The following is a 24404-nucleotide window of genomic DNA, read 5'->3' on the forward strand; positions in this document are numbered from 1 at the left end:
GTGCTTGTTCCAAAGGTTCAAATCTCTCGCTCCCTTTTGTGCATTTAGCCGGAGGAGCTGAGTTTATGGGTGAGAGAAGAAGAATTAGCCCCAGACCCCGGGAAAGCAAAGCGCACTCCCCCTCTTATGTCACCGAATAGCAAATTAGTTCTCAGAATTCCAGAGGCCGAGCTTTGCTACAGCGAAGACGTCGACGTCACACAGGAGGTGCCCACGTGACGGTGGCGGAGCAGGCGGTACCATCCTGCCGGGCCCGAGGAGGGAGGGCCACCTTTTGTCCTTTCGAATCTAGAACCGAAATTTCCATATCCAAAACGTCTATCTTATGAGGACCTCAAAATATTTCGGATGATGGAAAAATATTGTGGCTTCGATGGATTTTTGTGGGGCAGCGAGGGCAAAACTTCCAGAGAGCTGACACCGAGTCCTCCCCTGCCACGCAGCAGTGGTAAAGTCCGCAGCTCAAATTCCGAGAATTGAGCTCTGTTGATTCTTAGAACTGGGGTTCTTAGAAGTGGTGATGCAAGAAGTTTCTAGGAAAGGCCGGACACCAGGTGATTATTGCTGTTGCTGCCGCCGCTGCTGCTGCCGCCGCCGCCGCCGTTGCTGCTGGTGCCGCTGCCGCCGCCGCTGCTCATGATCATTATTTTACCTTTTAATTCTTTTTTTCCGCTTTTGCCAAATGCTTTGGCTCCAAGTTTCCTATGTGTATCTATTGATATAAATGTATATATTTATTTATTCTAGCTGTCAGGTGTTAAAATAAATGCCGAAGATTAGTCCCACGTCTCTCCCATTCTAGGATATAGATTTATATGTATTTGTTATTATTATTTTGTTGTCTTGGAGGGAATCGGCCGGTTTGGGGAGGCTTTTGCCACCCTCCCTGATGTTGTTTTGGTTTTTTGGAAAAGGAGGTGGAGGAGAGAAGGAGGGGAGTTAGGGGGCGGCCGGAGCCGAGAGGAGCAGACAGTGCTTAGGGGGTGATTCGGGCAGTCTGGGGGCTGTCTGGCCTCAGACCGCGGAGAGGACGCGCGCTCGCGCCTCGCTCTTTCTCAAGGCTGCTGCTTGCGTACGGCTTGTGATCTCGCTGGAATCGTGCGGCTGTGTTTTTTCCCTCTCTCCTCGCTTGCAAACTGCCTTCCCGCTCCCTCGCTCCTGCCTCCCCTTCGCTCCCTCCCTCCCTCCTTGCCCTCGCCGCGTCTTCCCTCTCCCGTCCTTCTGGGTAACTCCGGGAGGCGAGGAGGGAGGCTGCCGCTCGCTCGCTCGCCCCGCTGGCTGCCTTCCACCGGCCTTAGTCTTTTAGATTCCCTGCCTTCCAGCCGAGCTGAGATTTGGGAGGAAAAAGAAAATGCGAGCGAGCGAACTCCTCGGGTGTTTTTTTTTTTTTTTTTTTTTTTTTTTTGGTTATAAACCCAGATGAAGTATCGTGTCTGCTACTTCCTTTCTGAGCCGTGATCTTCTTAAGGAGAGACTGAGTGTTTTGGTGTCCCCTTCCCCAGTGTTTTGGGAGCTTTAGCTTGCATGGTGGGAGGGGCGGGGGTGTTGAATACTTTGAAAATTATTTTTTCTTGGTTGTAGTCGAGAGAGTTGAGAGCCCGGGCTCGCTCCCTCTGCCCATCCTGAAGAGCGAGGCTGGTGGCGGGACAGGGATTTGGGGGTGGGGGTGGGAAAGGGGTGCGCGTCTGCACCTGCGGCGCCTGTCAGCGTGCGGGGGACTCGGGGAACCTTGACAGGACAGCCCAGGAGAGCGGGAAGGTGGCGGGATTTCTGGCTGCCGCGGTGTTTGTATTTTGGGCTCTGCGTGACTCTGTGTTGGCTCTCAATGGTTGTTCCCTCCCTTTCCTAAATTTTATTTCATTTTCCCCCATGGTGCGAGCTCTGTAAAAAGGCAATTGTGGGCCTGAGTGTAGCGGACGCCAAGCTTCCGATTCCCAAGGTTCTTACACTGGGCTAGGAGAAAGTCGATCGGAGCCCTTAGCCCGCGTTCCTGACGTGTAAGACCGTGGGGGGAGAGAAGGGCATTTTGTGGCTCTGGCTGGGGGACCCGGCGCGGGAGGAGCGGGCGCGAAAGGGAGATCTTTGTGAGTGAATTTGGAAAAAAATAAAAAATAAAAAAATAGATTGCGAGGATGGTTGGATTTGCAACCTGTGGCTCTCCTCGAGGGAGTAGGAATGGGGGAAGGCGACGGTGGCGGGCCCGGGAGCCAGTGGTAGGGAGTTGGAGCCTGGCAAGTCGACTGCTGGGGGGGCAGCAGAAGCGAGGGCCACCCCGCTGCCGGGTGTAGTGACCACCTTGGTAAATGTCTTGAGCACTGTGGGTTATGCTGCCTTTATGACACTGTATTATTTGAACCCTAGCGAAAATGGAACTAGTGTTGCAATAGTGAGTTTTAAAACTCCCTCATGGAGAACACAACCCAAAAGATTTTTTTTTAAAGAATGGAAACAAGCAAACAAACTCCCCTCTGTGTTGTACCCCCTCTCGCCGAGGCTAAGACTCGGCAGTAGGGGTGGCAGAGGTCCTGACAGTTGAGTACGAGAGGAATATCTCAAACCCAGCGCTGAAAGTCCAGAGCACCTCAGCCAATCATCCCCTAGGAAAGGGATTTAATCTTTTATGTTTTTTTTCAATCAGTTTATAGTTTCCAGGAGGAAAATCTTGTAGCACTTTACTTTTTTTTATTTTAGTGAAGTGTCAGTAGATGTATTTTTCATTGTCTAGGAAAAAAAAAAGTGGAGCAGGAGAGGGGGAACCAGGGAAAGGGTTGTTTAGAAATACAGTTTGTGGCTCTGAGCGATGCCACTGGCTTCCTCTACAGAGGCTGCCAGTTTCCCTTTTTCTTTGCAAGGTGTGTGTGGTTTTAATAAATAACTTAAAAAAAGAGAGAGAAGGGCGGACAAGATCCATCAGGAGACAGGTATCTATTTTGCTCACTATTTACTACCAAGAGCCTTTGGCACTGGAACAGAACCTTGTAAATCTGCAGCCCAAGTTGAAGTTCATCTGGCCCTAGTCCACACGCTATTCCTGGAGGTAGCAAACAGGAGCTCAAAGCAGGGAGGTGAAATCACATTCTTGCTTGAAAAACATACACTTAATAAAAAAAAAAAAGGAGAGGAAAAGATATTTGTCTCTGAGGGAGGAGGATATGGAGGGAAAGCAGCCGGAGATGGATACTCACTTGCTAAAATGACTGCAGATGAGTCTTCAGGCCAAAATAGAAACCTGTAGATGGGATATTACCCCCCCTCCCCCAGTTTATAAATAGAAGTTTCCAGTGTCCCATTTGGAAGAATTTCCAACACAGCAGGCTCAAGCATCGGTTAATTTTACGGGTCTGTTGATAGTGGCAACAAAGTTAGATGCTGTTAATAAAAATGAGGTGACTTTGAAGTAGGAGACAGCCAGGAAAGAGGGAATTCTCCAATTGTTCTTTTCCTCTCCTGCTCATTTTTGAAAGATTTTCACCCCAATGCTCTCTTGAAAAGACTAATTTATTCTGGCTTTGATGGTCAGGGATGGGACTGTCTTTTGCTGAGCCCTTGAAGAGTTCCAGTTATGGGTTGAGTAAATGGTAGCCATGACTAGATGTCAAAATCCTTCCTTCCCTCTATCCCTTGCTGGGTAGCCACACTCACAACCCACTTTATTGTGAAAAATTTGTTTCAGAGGAGGTGGTGTGGCAGCGCCACCACTTGGTGGGTGAAACTATTGGCAAAAGTCAAATATCTTTAAAAACAGTATGAAATGACTTTAATGTGGCATCCCCACCCGGAGAGATTTACAAAAAAATAAAGGAGATAAAACTAACTGAAAATACTTTATAGCTAATCTTTCAAATAGGGAAAAATATTGCTTTCCAGCTCAGATGGTGACATAATTGTTTTAATAACTTAGGGGACAAAGGTGCATGAGGGCAAGGGGGTGGGAGGATGTGCCAGGTTGACCTTAAGTAGTCAAGTTCTTAAGTAGGCACCCTTTTCCCTTTGAACTTGACTTCTCAGACACCTGAATTTTGCTGCTGTTTGTCCAATGTTAGGAAAAGGGATGTTTTGATGTAAAACACCTTAGTGGCTGGAAGAGTTTTGTTTTGCAGGCGGCAAAAGTGGTGTGTGGGGGTGTGGGAGGTGTGGGAAGAAGTTTGGGATGGGATGGAGCAACCTTAGGCTGGTCAGAAACTCACTGGGAGTCAGAGTAGCGCGGCTGAGGCGGCTTCCGGCACTGCGCAACAAGTGGGACCGCAGCCGCAGCGATCTGTGGAGGGTTCTCTGTAATCGCCCAGCTGGCTGGTTTCTCTTCGCCCCCACCGAAGCCAGAAACCTCTTCTTCCACCTCCCTCCCCAAACTCCTTGTCCCAGCCCGCAGCAGCCACTCCAAAAGCCCATATTCGGGCCCCCGGACCACCCCTTGCTTTGCCGGGCGCTGTGAGTCTGGGTAGGACCCTGCCTTTGGGCCCTAGGGCCCCCTTCCTGGGATAGGATCATGAGCCCCCCCACCCCCCGACTTTCTTTGTTGGCCGACAGTGTTTGGCAAGAAACTTTGCGAATACCGTCCAGTGACGTTCTGTTTTGTTTTGTTTTGTTTTGAAGACAAGTGCACCCTTTCCTCCCCTCCCAGTGCATTCAGCTTTTCAGGAGGGGGAAAAAAAATCAACCTATAATACATGAAAGCCGCTCCAGATACCGCGCTGTGGTTGCTAGAGGCTGAGCCTCGAGAAGAACGGAATCAAATCCAGTAAATTAAATGTTTTCCAGCTTTGGTTTTGGAACCAACTAGACACCCCCCCCCCAACAGGCAGGAAAAAAATATAAGGAGCAGGGGATCGGGCGTGGAAGGCTGTGGACGCGCAGGGATTCTAGGATGGACTGAGCCCGCCACCTAGTGGTGGATGATAATCGAGGTCCCTGCTTTGAGTAGTGGGTTTACCTTTCTCCTTTGGGTCTCCTAATATCCTGACCAGATGCTAGGACTGACAGAGAGTGCACCCTCCGAAGCGGATTGTATCCATCCTCCAAAGTTTTCAGAGGAAGGGTAAAAATCAGAAAGGCCCCAGACGCTCGCCCCGTCCACAGTCACTCAGCGACCGGCATCTATCCCGACTAAGAGAATCAGTCTACCTGTCTCTTTAGCCGCTTCCCCGGAAAGCTGAGAGTAGAGGGATGTCTTGCAAATGCTCAGAGACTTTAGGTCTTTAACTCTTTTTGTAGTTGAGGAAACAGGCCCGATACGGGGACATGTTAGTGGTGATTTAGTGACCTAACCAGGATCAGATTGTAAACTTCTGAATTCCAGGCCTGTGACTTAAAGTCAAAGGCGAGTTTATCTCAGCTCCTTTAAAGTGCCTAAGGGAAAGGAACAGCTGTCAGAGGCACGACTTTAACCTCTTAGGTCACCCTAGTAGCCAGCGCATATTGGAAACGTCCCCGGCAGTCTTGGAGGAATTTTAGAAGGTAGGCCCTGAGATCTTCGTAAACAGCCATGAAAAGCCTGCAGTGGCGCTGAAGAGTGGCGTCTCAAAACTCGGTGGTAAGCTTGTGTCGGGGCCGGTGAGTGAGGCCTAACCTGTGAGGATGCAGATTAGCAGTGCACTGCTCCAAAGCCCAAGGTTAGACCCTGAAATCACTCCTTTTCCATTCCTTCTATCCTTTGCTCAAGCGTGTGCATGTGTGTGTGTGTGGGTGCGTGGGGGGGGGTAGTCATGCGGACAGGCAGAGAGAAATCTCCCCCAGAATTTGTGCCACTCAACTGAGGAAAAGTTTTCTTCGGGTAACAGAGCTGTTAAGATGGCCAACGCGCGTCCGCGTGCTGGCGGCCTCTAGCGGCGGCCTGCGCGCGCACCCGCCAGTCGCCCCCGCCCGAGTCCGTCGGAATCGAGTGCAGTCTCTCCCACTGCGGGAGCTGTCGGAGGCCGGGTCGGAGAAACGCGCCTCTGTTCTGGTTGGAAACGAATCTGGGGACGTGTCTGAAGCGCGGTCAAGTTTGACTCATCGCTTTCCAAGGACAGTTAGTGCCTTCCATCTTCATTAACGTGAATAAAGACCTTGGCTGACTTTTGTCCAGATCAAATTTAAAAAGGCATTGTTTGCTTGGGGAGATCATGCCTCCCTCCTCCCCCGCCGGCCTTTTTGCAAAGGCCGAGCCCAGCACAGCCTGGATGGCTGAGCGATCTCTGCCCGGGGCCGCGGTTTGCTGGCATTGCCTGCTAGCCTTCTGGAAGGTTGTCTCGAGCTGGGCTGGGCGCACGGGACCTTCTCTTCTGCAGCTCTTCTTCAGATCTCGGTGATAAAACACACCCCTCTATTTTATTGCATTTCCTAGAAGCTTGCAGATTTGCGAGAGCGCAGTTGGCAGGAAACGTGATAGAAATGAAAGTCAGGACATAATGTCCCCGAACACTTCGGTGGCCCAAAGCAGCTGCAGAGGCCATCGTGCTATCAAACTCTTATCTACAGTCGTCTCCCCCACCCTCCCGCCCCCAAGCCAAACGCAAGAAAAGTGCCCCGCCCCAGAACAAAAGCGACGCCGGGGTTTCACCCTAACCGCTGCCGCCAGACCAGGGTAGCTAGACCCTCACAGATCTTTAGCCAGCCGCAGCTGAGGATGGGATGGGATACGAGTTTCACTGAGGCAGCTCCAGACTTATTAAAATCTTGCCCCTTTCCCTAAACAGTGCTTTGCACTTTCAAATTTCCCTTGCATATTTTCCAGCGAGTTATAGTTATTAGATTACCAATAATCCAACGGCCGGCCTAGATAGAGAGGTGGGATGGGGGGTGGGGAGGCGTTCTCCAAATCGGGAGACTCTAGCCAAACTAGGTCAATGGGAAGGAGGGGCGGGGCGAGAAGGAGGGTTCAAGCCTTGGTGGAGGGCTCTCTCTAGTGTTGGGCAGAGGTAAATACACGGTTAGGTTTGAGCTCCCGGAACGGCAGGGCTCCTCATTTCCAATAAGCACATTTACTTAATTTACTTCCCAGATTCTCACCCTGATGCCATATTAAGTCCCAGCCTTCTCTTTCCCTTTTATCCTGCTCCGCGAAGGAACGGAAAACTACAAAGTGGGATTTTGATGCCAGAGGTGGCCCAAGTCCTTGAGGACCGACCCTGACCCCGCCTCCGCCGCAGAAGGGCTGCGTGCTGCCGCGTGACGCCGCTAGTTTTAGGGCTGGATTGAGGCCTCGGAGGCTGGTGACCTCAGCGCCCCTCATTCCGCCCTGAAAAGCCCTTCCCGGAGCCGGCCACCGAGGCCAACTAGGAGATGGAGCCCAGGAACTTTAATTCCCGGGAAGGCGAGCCCAATGCGGAGTGCGCCTTTGCGCGCCCTGGGTCGGCGCCCCGGGCTCCGCCGTATCTCTACGGTTTCTGGGAAATGGGATTCGGAAATCCCGAAACCTGGCCAGGTTAAGCCTGGTAGCTGCTGTTCTAGAGACTGGGAGGAAACTCGGCCGACCTAGGTCCCTTTTCTTGCCAACGTAGGCGGCAGGGGCTTTCGGTTTAGTTTTCCTCCAACTCCAGAGTCGCGCAGGATGGAGACTAGGGATTCCATCATTTTTTGAGGGTCGCCATCCTTTTGACCCTGACGTCCCCCATAACCATTCCCTTAAAAAGAGGATGAGAGGGAAGCTAGCAGAAGGAGAGGGAGGGGGTTAAAAAATAAAGGAAGAAAAAAGAAAAGAAACGACGCCCTAAAGGCCCGAATTGGGCAACCCGGAGGCATGGGATGCATCTGTGATTGGATCCAAACTCCTGGCTTCTATACTTGGCTCAGCTTCTAACTTGCCTGACTTTCTCCATTTAGAAACTTGCAGCAGAGGGGTGAGACTAGGTGAACTCCGGGCCTTGGAACCCGCGCGGACTAGGGATTTAGGGGAAAGTGTGCCGTGCTCCCCGCGCGCCTTCCCGCGGCCCCTCCTCCCGGGTGAATCCCCCGCGGTCCGCGGCGCGGGCAGAGATCCTGGCGGCCGTCGGGGGCCGGCAGCTTCCTGGAAAGTTACTTCTGGTTGGAGCCGGCGATAGGCAGAGTGTTCTGTGAAATCCGCCGAGCTGAGCTCGACTACGTTCCGGGAATGAGAGGGCTGTGCCATTCCCCTCACTGCCCCCTGCCTTGACGGCGTAACAGGAAAAAAAGAGAAAAAAGAGCACACACAATGTTAGCTCCCGAGGTGCGCGAAAACTTTTATTTGAATGTAACTAAATTAAGGGCCGCCAACGTCACACCACCCGGTCTCCCGCCGCACCTTCGGGGTTCGAGCCGGATGGGCAGCGGTGCCAGCGGATCGCCGGGGGCTGGGCGGTCCCTGGAAGACAGGTACCGGGTGGTGGGGTGGGCGAGCTTGCGCAGGCTTGCCCGGGCGGGGGCTCGGGTTTCTGCCGGTGCGCGAGAGCGAGCGGACGCGGTTGCCTGGTTCCAGCCCAGTGACGGAGGGAGGGAAAGGATGGGGTCTTTCGTATTGGTTCGCTTCGAGCTCTTAACCTCGCCTCTCCTCTCTTCTTTTCACTCCTCTCCTCTCTTCTCTCTCCTTTCTCTCTCTCTGTTCCTGCTGCCTTCTTCTGTCTTTTTTTTTTCTTCTTGTATTTCTTTTCCCACGAAGGCTCCTTTAGAGACTGCCTTCTCAAGGTGCCTCATTGAATAATCACAAGGGAAGCGTGGGCAGAGGGAAGAAGGGTAGGGAGGACGGAGTAGAACTCTTCCCCGGTGGTTACTGCAACTGGAACCAGGCATGGGGTGGGCGATGGTCCAGGTCTGACCCTCTGCAGTCCTTGGTTTCTCCTTGTTGGCCCTGTTCTCTTGGTTGTTTTGTGGATTAAATCTTGTGTGTGGCATTGGTATGGCCGGAGCTAGTAGAGGAGGTTTGTCCAGGACTTTGTTAGAGATGGACTTTGAGAGGCCCAGAGTGTGGCTCAGTGGTATAGCGCTTGCCTAGCATGAGTAAGGAAGGCCCTGGGTTTAATTCCCCATCTACCACCACTACCACCACCACCAAAACAAAAACAAAAACAAAGCCTCAGTTTCCTTTACAGTAAATCAGACAGGTGGTGCTTCCCACAGCCTCAGCATCCAGAGAGAAGGCAGTGTTGCCCAGATCCCCTCACTCACTCATCAGTGATAGTGGGGGTCTCCTAAGACCGTTGAGTGACAAGAGGGTGAACTTAATGAGTCCACAGGCTGTATAAGCGCATTTGCTTTTTGTCCCAGGGAAACTTAAGGTGAAAAGCCTAAGGCCTGGCTGGCAGTGGACACAGGGGAACTGTTTTGTTTGTCAATCCAAATCTGGAGTGAGTCATCACCACTGTTATGGTGAAATGGTGAATCTGGGCTTCCTGTGGTTCCAAAAGCCTGGGACTGGATATCCACAAGTGAGCTGGTGGGTGAAGCTGGGTAAGGGACAGCCTGGGTATTCCAGAAGTGTTTGAGGATATCTTCCATGCGGGAAGAGGAGAAAGTTTATAAATAAACGTTAAGTGTCTTTAGCATTTTGTCTCAAAAGAGACAATCACTGAACTCTGGTTAGGGCCAAGTTAAAATGTCTCTCTTTACCCATCTTGGGATGGGATGGGGATGGGAGGAGATAGGTTCTTTGTCTTTTCTGTCCTCTCCTTTCCCCATTTCCTTCCCCGAGTCCTCCCTCACTCACATGCACACACTAACCTTGAAGCTGCCGAGAATGAGTGACTGACACTTGGGACCACAGAGAAATGTCAGAGTGTTTGGTTACAGACTCAAGGAAACCTCTCATTTTAGAGTGCTCATTTGGTAAGACTCAGCAGCTTGGAATGGGGCAAAGTGTTTGTGTGTGTGTGGGGAAAGAACTTAAAAGTGAAGCTTGCCCACCTCAGGGTGCCGTCTTGCATATTCTACAGCACTAAGCTGATTTGGAAAGGGGGCAGAAATCTGAGCCAGAAGACCTAGGGTCAGACCATCAGCCATCTATGTGGCCTGACATGACCTCACTGGCCTCAGGCCCCTTTACTTAGAAAATAGCTCTAAAGGGCTCTGCTTTTAAAATGGGGGAAGAGAGTTCCAATATTATATGGTTTTGTTTTACAGCCCACATTCGATCGTAAATGAGAGTCTTACACCTATGCTTTTAATGATTTTGTTTTAGAGAAACCAATATGGAGAGAGTATATATTTCATTAAATCTCTCCAAGGCTTAGTGTCCCCTGGCCAGTTCTCAGCTAAACCACACAGTTAAAATCTTTCACTAGCAGGGAGAAGCACAAACTTGGAAGCTATTGCACTCTGTCTGGTATTAGACCTGGGAGGGAGAGGAGAGAAAATTGAAAAAGAGAGCAAAGTTACTCAAGGAATGTGCAGACATGCTGTCTCAGGTCGTGTTCTGAAGACTCTGTATTCAGTCGTGTGTGCCAGAGAATCAGGAAATACTGCCTGACTATTTGTCTTGAGCAAGGCTCTTGAAGCCCTAAGTCTCCATTTCGTCACCGGTGAAATAAGGATAAAGATATTGACCATATCAGCCTTGTGGAATCATTCTAAGAATTGAAAGATAATATTTAGCAGGTTTTGAAGAGTGTCCAGTGCTTTTAGCCCCTGAAGGGTAATTATCATTAATATTAAAAGAACTACTTTCCTTATTTTTGCTTTCCCATATACTTAAGTGGCCTTTGGTGGTACAATATTTTTTAGAGACAGAAATATATGTGCATGTTTATGTGATTAGTGTATGCAATTGCTATTGCCAGTATTTCCGGGTAAATACTTTATCATCGTATAGCTTCGGGTGCCTGTTGTTTCTGTAAGAGCAGAACTGGAATATGTTTGCTAGCTTGTGGTAAAACCGCACCAGCTGGCGGGCTGCAGCCACCAAAGCAAAACTAAATCCAAGTGTCCTAAAATAAGACTATAGTGGACAATCTTACATTCATTAAATCAATTTCTGTTTTCTCTCTTCTCTCCCCTGCAGTTTTTAAGCAAAATTTTGGACTGTGAAGCAAGGCATTGGGTAAGTAAATCAAATTATATGCTTTAAAACTTTGTGGACAAACAGTTTCTTTTAAATCTTCCCAAGGCATGTGTTTCTGTGAACCTTACCACCTTTTGTTTGATGAGACAAAGGATAACCAGTTCTCTTAGGTTACTCTCACCCTTGTCCCTTTACCCCTACACTGTTTTATACTGTTGATGGTTAGCCATTCCCTCACTCATGTCTTAGTAACTAGCTTAGTTCCACACTGTGGCCCAGCAAGAGTGCTCAGAGTATAAAGCGAAACAACTCTGAAGCTTAATCATGGAGAGACAGATCATGGCTAGAAGAATGGAATGAGATACCAATGAAAACAGCTGCAATTATCTGAGAAGATATTCAGGGCCTACTCACATATCTCCAATTTTTAAAATCACATAGGTATTACTGTTTCCATTTTGGAAAAGTTTGGACACAGTGTATAATCTGCTCCAAGTCACATAGCTAGCAAAAGGCAAAGCTAGCCTGTTAATCCTCACAAAATGGTTTCTGTGCATTGCAACATACTCAGTGCCTCACAGTGGTTGGCAGAATATTTGGAACAAATCATAACTTTGTTCCCCTTTCCCCTAAAAATCTCTTTGTCCCAACTTATTAGATAAAGATTATTCTCCCTATTTTACAGCTATGAAGATTAATGTCCAGAAATGGGCTATGAATTGTCCAAAGACCAAACCCAAGGGACTTGTGTTGCATTTTATAACTTAGCAGGCTAAATAACCTGCTCTGATACTTTTGGTAAACAGAAACAGCTTCTTGAGAACTAACTAGATTATGACTTTTATTTCCTTTCAGGTGAAGACAAGATGGCCTCTCCGGCTGACAGTTGTATTCAGTTCACCCGCCACGCCAGTGATGTCCTTCTCAACCTTAATCGCCTCCGGAGTCGTGACATCTTAACTGATGTTGTCATCGTTGTGAGCCGTGAGCAGTTTAGAGCCCACAAGACAGTCCTCATGGCCTGCAGGTGAGGGATCGGAAATGAAGGATGGATGAATGGACGGGGGGTGGAGGGTGCCCATAGCTGGGGAGGTGACACATGGAGCCTTTTCGCCATGTCTAATATGGCATCTCACTTGTCTCCAGATCTCAGCTCGTGGCCTGTATAGATTCCCAGGAAGTGATGAATGAATATACTTTTAGAATAGAAAGAGTGTCTGTTCTATGGATAGAGTAGAGGAAGAAGGCATCATGTATTGCCACAAGAAAGACAGTGTTTGGGGCAAACAAGGATAACAACTTCAATTAACCAATGAATAAATGAAAAACAAGAGTCTTTAAGTAGTTTCAGCAAGTTCGTTTGAAATCTTTTGTTCTTTTTGATGCCGCCATATTTATTTTATACTGTAACTGTATGTACATGGGTGTTCAGATAGAGGAAGAGTTAGAGTGAACCAACTAATTCTTTATATTTGTCAAATACCTTAAGTTGTTAGAGCGATGTTATATGTAAACATCTCCCTAGGTCTTCCTAGTAGCCGTCTGTGTTGCAAATGGCATAATACCTCCATTTCATAGATGATAAAGCAAAGCACAAGTAAGCAAGATGATGTAGAATCAGGGATACATATTACTCTTAAAGGATCTATCCAACATCTACTAAAAGCACTTTTTAAAAATAGTGTAGGGAACAGAGATTTATAGAGATATAAAAATGTTAGTTAATATTAAATACTAGTTTAGTGAGAGCTTACTGTGTACCAGGAATCATTCTAAATCCTTAATATTTTCATTCTTGCCATAATCCTATAAAGCAGGCACTGTTGCTCTCCCTAATTTGCAGGTTGTATAGCTATTTACTGGTAAAAGTCTGGCTCACTTTTGGCAACCCATCAAGAAAGAGTAAAATTTAGATCACAGCCTATACTTCTAGTATTTAATTGAACACTTTTTTCTCCACTAGAAATATGGTACCTGAAGGTATGGCTTGACTTGAATCTTGCAGGAATAATTAATCTTCTGATAGTCAGTAGACTTTGAGAAAAGCAGTAGAATATAGACCTATTTCTATTTATTTGTCATCTGTATTCAACTTGTTACTTAAAAAATAAAATAGATTTTTAAAACTAAGGATGATGCAATAGGACAAGAGGTGGGATTTTTATCTCAGGGATAGACTAAGAATAGTTACGGTAAATGAGCGCTAAATTTAACTCTGGTAATCCATGCAGTTAAGACTAAAAGGAAAACATGGGTTCTGTGACTTTGAGACTTTCACCCTATTTGTAAAGGAGAAAATTGGTAGTACCTACTTTGCAGGGTTGTGAGGGATGCAGGATAACATACATAAGTGTTAAGACTCTCTGGCACTTGGCAGCTCTCCCTAAGTGAGGTTATTATTAAGTGCCATGGGAGTTCTGGAGCTAGGCTCTAGAAAGAGGAGCTGAGCATCAGTGGTACTGTAAATACCACAGACTCTCCTACAGTGGGACATTTGTTTCTTTTTCCAGTGGCCTGTTCTATAGCATCTTCACAGACCAGTTGAAATGTAACCTCAGTGTGATCAATCTGGATCCTGAGATCAACCCTGAGGGGTTCTGCATCCTCTTGGACTTCATGTACACATCTCGGCTCAACCTGCGGGAAGGCAACATCATGGCTGTGATGGCCACTGCGATGTACCTGCAGATGGAGCATGTTGTGGACACTTGCCGGAAGTTTATCAAAGCCAGGTGAGCTGCCACTTGCGTGGAAGCCTAGGAGGGATGGTTCTGGATCAGAAACCTCTGATAATTTATGCACACAGAAAAAAATCGTTCTCTCTGATCTACCACACATATTAGATAGCAACCTACATTCCCATTGTTATTGCACTTATGCTCCTCTTGACTCTTGTACTCCATGCAGACTTGACTCCTAGCAGCTGTCTGGATGTGACCTGTGCATTATCACCTCCCTGCCCCCATCTTGCAAGGCCATGTTTGGAGACAAGCTTGGAAGCTAGCTCTTCTGTGGAAGTTTTTCTGATTACTGCTCCTCTTCCCTCAGCTCGCTCTCTCTCTCTCTCTCTCTCTCTCTCTCTCTCTCTCTCTCTCTCTCTCTCCGCTCTGAAACATTTTCTTACCCTTTAGACTTTCCTTTTCTTTTAATATTTGTATATATATTTTAGTTCTCCTTTGGATTTTTATTACATTTACATATATGTCTTTGTTCCCTACCAAACTGTGAGGTGAGCTGTTAGTTTTTAGGGGGTACTTTACTAATCCTTTTTTTTTTTTGTTTGTTTTTTTTTTGCTTGGTACTGGGGATTGGACCCGGTGGTGTTCTACCTCAAGCTACATCCTCAGCCTTTTTTACTTATTATTTTGAGGCAGGTCTCTTTACGTTGCTGAGGCTGGCCTCCAACTGTGATCCTTCTGTCTCAGCCTCCTGAGTAACTGGGATTACAGTCAGGAACCCCAGTGCCTGGCTTTTATTCATCTTTTATGTTATTTTGCTTCTATTGGGAAGGATGCTTACTGAACTAAATTGAGTTCACTGGGTCTAACCCCCCTACCCAAAGGATAGTAAGACATGATGATCCTCATTGAGTGGCGAGGAAGCTAAGAGCCCCAAACTGAAGCATTATGATAAGCGACATAGAGACTCGGGGCTTATCCACTTCAGCCGTTTGACCCAGATGCTCTAGGGTGGTTGCATCCTTACTCTACAGAAGAGTTTTCCAGCCTGTGTTTGATCACCTCCAGGAGCCAGGAACTCAGTGTTCCCAGAGCCACACAGTCTACCTGGATAGTTTAGGAGCCATCTGGCTCCTTTCTCCTTCCCTCCCGGGTTCTAGCCCTGTTAACTGTGATCATGTTGAGCTGGCCTATATTTTCGCCCACATAATGTCCCTTCAAGTCTTTGCAACCAGAGCTCTTTGTCTCCTGTGGGTGATAATGGCGGCAAGATCATCATCGCTGTCATTTACAAGCACTTTCTACGGGTCAGGCCTTGTGCTCAGAATGGTTAAGTAACTTGCTGCAGGTCACATAGCTGCTAAGTGACACCACTGGGTTTGTGAACCAGGTCTGGCTGCTCCGGGGCCGGGGCTTCTTGTACTGGCTTTTGCTGCCTATTTTTCATTATAAACTTCCCTCAAAATCCATTCAGCATATGGGCCAGGGCCTTTCTTTGATAGGGAACTAGTTTGTCTATCACTTTCTCAAAGTACAGTACCAGCTTTGTGTGTATTATTTCCTCCTTGTTTCCATGTGTATAAAATACCCGCCTTTCTTTTCTTGCAAAATTTTGCATGGGTAAATGAGAGAGGGGCTTTGAAAGCTTTCTCTGGGCCAGGGAATTCCATAATATCAGAAGAGTTAAAGATTCACAGACATGCATATGTATTTAAATATACAAGATCATGTCTAGTCAGACACAGACTGTGTGGGCAACTCACCTTCCCTGTCTTGCCTTAGTTTCTCCAGCAGTCGCCTGGACTACTGGACTTTTGGTGTAAATGCCTTCTAATTGTTGATTCCTGCTCCAGAGCCATATCCCGTATGTCTCGCTGACTCAAGCACAGCTGTGATTATTACCTAACAGTGTCACTGGAAGGTCGTCTTCTTAACAGTTCTGATTTGGGGCCCGATCTTTTCTTTTTCCTCCCACAGTGAAGCAGAGATGGTTCCTCCCATCAAGCCTCCTCGTGAAGATTTCCTGAACAGCAGAATGCTAATGCCTCAAGATATCATGGCCTACCGGGGTCGTGAGGTGGTGGAGAACAGCCTGCCGCTCCGGAGCAACCCCGGGTGTGAGAGCAGAGCCTTCGCCCCTAGCCTCTACAGTGGCCTGTCCACACCGCCAGCCTCTTATCCCATGTACAGCCACCTCCCAGTCAGCAGCTTCCTCTTCTCCGATGAAGAGCTTCGAGATGCCCGGATGCCTGTGGCCAACCCCTTCCCCAAGGAGCGGGCCCTTCCCTGCGACAGTGCCAGACCACTCCCCAGTGAATACAGCCGTCCAGCCATGGAGGTGTCCCCCAGTATGTGCCACAACAGCATCTACTCACCCAAGGAGGCGGTCCCAGAGGATGCACGAGGTGACATGCACTACAGCGTGCCCGAGGGCCCCAAGCCTGCTGCCCCCTCTGCCCGAAATGCCCCCTACTTCACCTGTGACAAGGCCAGCAAGGAAGAGCGGTCCTCCTCTGAGGATGAGATCCTGCATTTCGAGCCCCCCAATGCACCCCTGAACCGGAAGGGTCTGGTTAGTCCACAGAGCCCCCAGAAATCCGACTGCCAGCCCAACTCACCCACGGAGTCCTGCAGCAGCAAGAATGCCTGCATCCTCCAGGCCTCTGGCTCCCCTCCAGCTAAGAGCCCCACAGACCCCAAAGCCTGCAACTGGAAGAAGTACAAGTTCATCGTGCTCAACAGCCTCAACCAGAATGCCAAACCAGAAGGGCCTGAGCAGGCTGAGCTGGGCCGCCTCTCTCCTAGAGCTTACCCTGCCCCACCTGCCTGCCAGCCACCCATGGAGCCGGAGAACCTTGATCTCCAGTCCCCCACCAAGCTCAGTGCCAATGGGGAAGACTCCACCATCCCCCAAGCCAGCCGGCTCAATAACATCGTTAACAGGTGATTTTAGAGGTGGGCTGGGGCTGATCTCAGGACTTACCTGGGCAGAGTTCTGAGGTTATTTCTTCTGAGGGATGCAGCGGCTGTGTTCTTTTTTTCTTTTTCTTTTTCTTCTTCCTGAAATGCTGTGCCTCTTTAAAGTGTAGAATTAATAAGTAAGCTCTTTTCCTTCTGTGGTAGAAGAGCATTCTACTCATCTCAATTCCCTTCCTGTAGTCTTGATGTGGCAGGGAATCCTCATATTTCTCTTAGACTGAGAAAAGTTGCAGGGGGCAGTACTGAGGGAAGAAACCACCCCAGGAATGGGGTTGGGGCTTGGTTTGCCCCTGGTCAGTGTTCTCCTGAAGATGCTGCTTGGAGGCAGACTTCGGATGAGCTTGAGTGCCAGGCCAGGTGGAATGTTGCCCCCTGCCCCCGGGTCCTCTGTGTTGAGGTGCTCCATCCTTCTTCCCACAGGTCTCTGACAGGCTCGCCCCGCAGCAGCAGCGAGAGCCACTCACCGCTCTACCTGCATCCCCCCAAGTGCACCTCCTGCGGCTCTCAGTCCCCACAGCATGCAGAGATGTGCCTGCATACCGGCGGCCCTGCGTTCCCGGAGGAGACTGGAGAGACCCAGTCTGAGTACTCAGATTCCAGCTGTGGTGAGTCCTTCTCTCCCCTCCCCTTGTAGGGAGAAGGAAGACCCCTCTGCTTTCTGGACTTTTTGTTTTCTTTTTATTTGTACTGTTATCTCTGACTGGGAAGAATTCCTGAGTAGATGTCTTTTGGCACCTAAAGTCACCAGCAGTTCACCCCACCTTCACCTTGCATGGATCTGTCCGGCTGAAGCAAGGGGTGGGGTGTTGGAGTTAACCTAGGATAATCAAAACCCCTCAAACAGTCTTTTCAGCTTCATTTTAACCAGCGCAGCTTGTGGGGCTGGCTCTGTCTCCCTGAGCTTTCTCAGTCCCTCTATGCCAGAACTACTGTATTGACTTGTGTGCATGTCGGCTCTCCATGCTAGGACGTAGGTTCCCTCAGGAGAAGCTCTGATCTTATTTTTTCCTGCATCCTCTGTAGGTCTTAGTAAGTCCCTAGCATGGAGGAGGCACTCAGTAAATGTTAGCTGAATGAAGTTAGTTGAATTATTAAATTAATGTCTCTGGATGGATAGCCAGTGATTGGCATCCTCAGTTTTTTAAATCTTTATTGGTGCAATGCAATGATATATCGTAGAGATTCAAAGTTGTACAAGCATACATGCACACATCACTTGGGCATCCCTAATATGTACCAGATTAAAAAGTCCAACTCTTCACCCAGCTCTGGTAGCTATATTGTGGTTCAGTCAAACCTGATCAAGGCTAAATGACCACAACATGACATGTTCAGATTCTTAAAACAGAAGAAGAAGAAGAAAAAGATCAGGTACTTACACTGAAAGGTTTGGCACAGGGCTACAAATCTTCAGTCAGATGGAGAACAGGGAATGTCCCCACCTGTCCTCTGGTCTCTGCCTTGCTTCACCCTCCAGCCGCTTCTCTCTGGGCCTCTGTTCCCACGTCCACCATCATCTTTGGTCTCCCAGTCTCACAGAAGTGGTTGGAGACATGAACTTCAGATAGAACTGCAAGGATGACCCCGGGGTCCTCATCATTAATTCCTCCTTTGGTGACCTCAAAGTGTAATTGATCTTGACGTACATCTCATATCCCCACAATGGTCTGTGTTTTATTTTGTGTTATGTAATATGCTCCTGTGAGACAGGCAGGACACACAGGATTTATTATCCTGACTTTGGAGAGAGACACACAGAGAGGCTCAGAGAGGTGACGGGTCTTGCCCCAAGACTTCTGTGTATGAATGTAAATAAAAATATGAACTGATAAGAAAAGTGAGTTCTCAGAGCTTCTGGGAGAAGGAAAAGCCCTATGGAGTCTTCCGTGAACTGGTGTTAGTCACATGAATACCTGTTGGCCTTAACTCCTGCCTTCTGTACCTTAATATTCCATCTTTCTGTTTTCTTTCCACTCCATGGCTGATACTCTAAATGCTAAGAAAAATAAAATCCCACAGGCCCCTTGTTCTGGGCCCCCGTGAGTGGTGGGTGGTGGGGCTGGGGGTTCAGTCTGGCACTGGGGTAGCTCCAGAGGAAGGAGGACTTACTACGCGACCTCCCTCCCTCCTGCTGACCTGCTGTCCCTCTACTCTCTGGCAGAGAACGGGGCCTTCTTCTGCAATGAGTGTGACTGTCGCTTCTCCGAGGAGGCCTCACTCAAGAGGCACACGCTGCAGACCCACAGTGACAAACCCTACAAGTGTGACCGCTGCCAGGCCTCCTTCCGCTACAAGGGCAACCTCGCCAGCCACAAGACCGTCCACACAGGTATGGCCCCACCCTCCCCAGCCAAGCTCTCAGGACTCAGGGGCAGGCCAGGGAGAGGGCCCTAGGGCCAGCGGCGTGGGGCCTTGGGAGCCAGTGGAGAGAGGCAATGGATGGGAGGCTTGTTGTCTCGTCTCCCTGAGGGACCCCTTCCCTCTGCATATTCTTTGTCTTTCTTCTGAGACTCTGTCCTGCTTCTCTGCCTTGCTGGGGGTCAGATGTGTGAAGAACCCACAGCTGATACAGGCAAAGTAGATTGGGTTTTTGTAAAGCCAGGAAAGAATTAAAGGCCTCTAAGGACTTTCTCCTTATTAACTCACATTCCTTTACACACAACAATTGCTGTCCACCATTAACTTTTTCTCTTAGACCCTGGAGTGGTCCTAGTATCCCTAAAACTGAATATGGAGGGGGTTCGGCCACTCAGCCCTGTGGTTGGTTTCCTCTGCCTGAGCCTCTACTCCAACCCAGGCCCTACCTGTCTTGCAGATGGACTACAACTGTAGTCTCCATGAACCGAAGGCAGGCATTTGCTCTGAGAGGGGCTGGGGCAGCCTGGCTCTCTCTCTCTCCAGTGAGTGCATAGATTATCATGTCAGTCTCACCCAGGGGAAGAGCCAAGAGAACCTTCCCGGGCCATCTAATTAGCCCAGTGGGTTCAGGGAGAAGGAAACTGAGGCCCAGACAAGGACATTGTCTTACCCTAATTGTCTGATCCTAATGACAACAGTGGTTCTGAAACCCTGGCTTCCTCCTGTCCCACCACTAGCCTTCTTTCTACCCCACCATGCCACCATGTGTTCCCTGGCCCCCTGCAAAATGCTGTGGTATGTGTGTGAGGGAGAGGGTGGCAGCCAGGGAGAGGGCCCATGGATTCTCTCTCTGGCATCCCCCAAGAGAGAGGAAAGCATGCGTTGCCTCACAGAGGGACGATTTGCCTTCAAATCCAGGGGCAGTGGCAACCTTCCCCATGGATCATGGCTTCCCATTTGCCCTGTCTCTCTGTAATAGGTGAGAAACCCTATCGTTGCAACATCTGCGGGGCCCAGTTCAACCGTCCAGCCAACCTGAAGACACACACTCGCATTCACTCTGGAGAGAAGCCCTACAAATGCGAAACCTGTGGAGCCAGATTTGTACAGGTAAGGGGTGGTGTGATGAACTCTCCCAGGGCCCCGCTGCCCGGCCTGGCCCAGCAGAGCCCTCATGCTGTGCTCCTCCTTCAGGTGGCCCACCTCCGTGCCCACGTGCTCATCCACACCGGCGAGAAGCCCTATCCCTGCGAAATCTGCGGCACCCGCTTCCGGCACCTTCAGACTCTGAAGAGCCACCTGCGCATCCACACAGGAGAGAAACCTTACCATGTACGTAAGCCCTGTGCGGCCACAGGGGCTGGAGAGGGGAGGAATGGGGCAGTGGAAAGGTTCACTCCAACCTCTAGCACACAGTGAATGACCACTGGACTAACAGGAGGCCAGATCTGGGCGTGTTGTCAAAGACACCCTGTTGACTTCGCCCTAGGTCTCATTTTTTTTTTGGTGGTACTGGGGTTCCTGGAAACCCTTCTCTGGGCTACACTCCCAGACCTATTTTATATTTTTATTTGGAAACAGGGTCTCTTAAGCCAGCGCGGCTGGCTTCAAACCTGCACGATCCTCCTGTCTCCGCCTCCCAAGCGCAGGGATTACAAGCGTGCGCCACCACACCGGGCCATTGTGTTCATTTTTAAAATGGAGCTACTGGATTGTATAATCTCAGCCTTAGAAAATAAGTTCAGATTATGGATACCATGGTTTTGTGGTCACTTATTAACACCACAAATACTGAGTGCCCTAGACTTGGCAAGTAGCTAAGGTGTTTGAAAAGAGGAAATCTTAGAAATAGAAGGGAGAACCAGAAAAATGTGCTAAGAAAAAAAGACAGAAGGAAAAGGCCATTTTGAGAAAGAGGAAGTGGTTAGCTGTGTAACACAGTGCTATACACAGGCCATTGGAACCACTGTGCTCTAGCATAGAGTCTCCACAAACTACAGCCTCAGAGCTAATTTTTAAACATGCCATAAGCTAAAAATGATTTTATATCATAAAAAACAAAAAGTACTATTCTGTGAAATTGGGAATTAAAAGAAATTTAAATTTCATCGAACATTAATAGTCACTGAGACACAGCGATGCTAATTTGTTTACATGTTATCTGTGGTGGCTTTCAGGAGTTCATAGCTTGACTGTAGGTGGGTACAGGAAGTAGCTAGTGAGGGGTTCACCCACATCGCAGGTGTCAACCTGTTAAATGCAGCTCCTCTTGTTCCCCTTGTTTCTAAGGCTTTGAGTGAATATCTTTTTACTTACTGTTTGTTCTTGAACAAGTTAGTTATGCTTTTAGTGCCTTACTTTCCTTGTGTATAAAGCGGGGCTGAAAATCGTACCTACTTTGTGGAGTGGTAATATTAAGTTAACAAATTCATTAAAAGTGTTCATGGTAGCTCATCCACAGAGTAAGAGTGCAATAAATGCCTGCTACCTCCCAGTCTACTATAGCGTTAGATGCAGAAATTTGTTCATTTTGTCACAACTAATAAACCAATTTGATACATATTTATAAACTAAAGCCTAAACCGTATTTATACCATATTTGGATTTGCTTAGTTTTTCTCTAAAAAAAAGCCCTTTTCTGTTCCAAGATTCATTACTAAATTAGTCATTCATTTTACTTTTAGGTAATTTTTTTCCACTAAAACTATCATGACCCATTCATTGAATCAGTGAGAAACAGCTCTACTTGCTAACACTTTACCAGCTTATCTAAAGTATATCTCCTAGAAAGGAATATAACTGCATTTAAAGAAAACATGCCCCAGACTCAATAATTTCCATGAATTCAGACTATCCAAATGTGTTCATATTTATTGCATAATTTGCCCAAAAAGGTGTATTGTGCTAGGTTCAAGGAAGACTATGTAGTAAGAAGTGGTCACTGTTCTCAAAGTATTATCTACCTGAGGATGTCAATGCACAGGATGGCCGCGTGGCAAGGCTGTTAGTCTGGCATCCAAAGAAAAGGGGGATTATTTTTACCTTAGAGAGATTCAGAAATGCCTTAATAATTAGAGGCATTTGTATCTGAGCTGTGTTTTGGGGTAAGACTTAACCCTTGTGAAGTCAACCCAGAGACATACATTTCACGCAGGGAAAGGCATGAGTGGCTCTTTGGAAAGCAGGGAAGGGACAAAAGTATGGTTCTTGTCTCCAGCAGAAGCTAGGATTCTTATGGGTTCTTTATCTGGGGTGAATCTCCTTCTCTGGGTCTTAGAGCAATGGTGAATTTCTCTGGTCAATGCCAGCTAACAGTTTGTTCCTGTGTCCCTTTAGTGTGAGAAGTGTAACCTGCATTTCCGTCACAAAAGCCAGCTGCGACTTCACTTGCGCCAGAAGCATGGCGCCATCACCAATACCAAGGTGCAATACCGTGTGTCGGCCACCGACCTGCCTCCGGAGCTCCCCAAAGCCTGCTGAAGCATGGACTGTTCGCGCTGTCCCCTCCGGCCCCTTCTCAGAATCTACCCAAAGGATGCTGTAACACTTTACAATGTTCATCCCATGACGTAGTGCCTCTTTCATTCACTAGTGCAAATCGTAGCTGGGGGTGGGGGTGGGGGGCCCTGGGCTGGGGGACTGGGAGCTTTGGCAGCTCCCCTTCCCCTGTGCCGTAAAACATTAAGAAAAATAATATTGCTTCTCCTATGTGTAAAGCGAACCATGTCAGCAAAAAGCAAAATCATTTTATATATCAAAGTAGGGGAGTATGCAAAAGTTCTGACTTGACTCTAGTCTGCAAAATGAGGAATGTATATGTTTTGTGGGAACAGATGTTTCTTTTGTATGTAAATGTGCATTCTTTTAAAAGAGAAGACTTCGGTATGTTATCAAATAGAGGGCTTTAATTTTTTTAACCAAAGGTGAAGGAATATATGGCAGAGTTGTAAATATATAAATATATATATATATAATATAAATATATATAAACCTAAAAAAGATATATTGAAAATATAAACCGCGTTAAAGGCTCGATTTTGTATCTGCAGGCAGACACGGATCTGAGAATCTTTATTGAGAAAGAGCACTTAAGAGAATATTTTAAGTATTGCATCTGTATAAGTAAGAAAATATTTTGTCTAAAATGCCTCAGCGTATTTGTATTTTTTTGCAAGTGAAGGTTTACAATTTACAAAGTGTGTATTAAAAAAACAACAAAAAGAACAAAAAAAAGCTGCAGAAGGAAAAATGTGTAATTTTGTTCTAGTTTTCAGTTTGTATATACCTGTACAACGTGTCCTCACGGTGCCTTTTTTTCACGGAAGTTTTCGATGATGGACGAGCGCGCGCCATCCCCTTTTGAAGTGTAGGCAGACACAGGGACTTGAAGTTGTCACTAACTAAACTCTCTTTGGGAATGTTTGTCTCATCCCATTCTGCGTCATGCTTGTGTTATAACTACTCCGGAGACAGGGTTTGGCTGTGTCTAAACTGCATTACCGCGTTGTAAAATAGAGCTGTACAAACATAAAAATAAAATGTTGAAAAGTCAAGTGAGCCTGCTCTGAAGGTCTTTCTGTGCGTGTTGAGGTGGGGACTTGGGTGGGTCTGGCTTCCTCCACTCTGACTGCAGAGGGAGGTGCTCTCAGGGAGGCAGTGAGGGGAGGCCTTGGAAAGGCACTTGACTCAGCCCGGGTTGGGGCTGGCTCTTGAAGCTCTGCCTGACCCCTCGTTGGCTCCCTGCAGCCAGGGGCCTCCTGACCCCAGACCCTAGTCAGGTGGATGGATCCCCACTCAGTTCTAGGCTGGGCCTTCAATGACTTCAGTTCTCACTCCTTTGACACAAACAGATACAGGCTTCTCCTCTGGGCCTCAGTTTGTCTATTCTCTAAAGTGAGAAGCATCTTGCTTTCTGGCTTGGTAAACAATCCTCTCCACTCTGGCCCCATCATCCGTCTCAGCCTCGGTGCATTTGGAGTTGGTGTCTCTGGGGAGACTGACAGGCATCTGTAGACTAAGAAGTTTTGTGAATGGCTCGTATCCAAACAAACCTGTAGCCCTGTAGAGGGACTCTGTCTCAGGAGCCCTCTGGTAGAACTCAGCTATATTGGGACAATCATTTACCCTCTGGGTCCCCTTCCCAACTTGTCCATGAAGGCATTGGATTAACTAGACCATTTAGGATTCTATGATTCAGACATAAGTTCACCCTAGCTTGCCTTGGCACCCAGCTATATTTTACCTCAGAAAACCCCAAGGATTAATTTTGATTGACAGGACCTGAGAACAGGGAGGGCCAGCATGCTTCTGGTAGCTGACCTGGGGAAGAAGCTCAGCACCCCTTTCCTGTTCCTGGGTGGCCAGCTCCCTAGGCCCCTGGGCCCGTGGGCCCACTGGTGGGACAGTGGTGTCCCTTGGCAGTGGCTTTGTAGCAAACTCCAAGCACGTGCTGGGAAGCCCAG

The 24404-nt window shown here is 48.1% G+C and overlaps 1 protein-coding gene across 2 annotated transcripts; it reads left to right on the forward strand.

Moving 5' to 3' along the window:
- Positions 1-11793: 11793 nt before the first annotated feature.
- On the forward strand, positions 11794-22422 carry BCL6 (BCL6 transcription repressor; the record flags this gene model as incomplete). Of its 2 annotated transcripts, XM_080695689.1 has the most annotated exons (8): positions 11794-11954; positions 13438-13659; positions 15583-16548; positions 17005-17189; positions 18746-18913; positions 19922-20052; positions 20137-20274; positions 22279-22422. In XM_080695689.1, the coding sequence occupies 8 exons, from the start codon at positions 11794-11796 to the stop codon at positions 22420-22422; spliced, it is 2115 nt and encodes a 704-aa protein (XP_080551815.1). The 2 variants fall into 2 exon arrangements, with proteins under 2 accessions (XP_080551815.1, XP_080551816.1); XM_080695690.1 differs by lacking the exon at positions 18746-18913.
- Between the last annotated feature and the right edge of the window lie 1982 nt (positions 22423-24404).

Source organism: Muscardinus avellanarius (genome assembly GCF_963383645.1).
Source record: "Muscardinus avellanarius genome assembly, chromosome: 5".
NCBI classification, from domain to species: Eukaryota; Metazoa; Chordata; class Mammalia; order Rodentia; family Gliridae; genus Muscardinus; species Muscardinus avellanarius.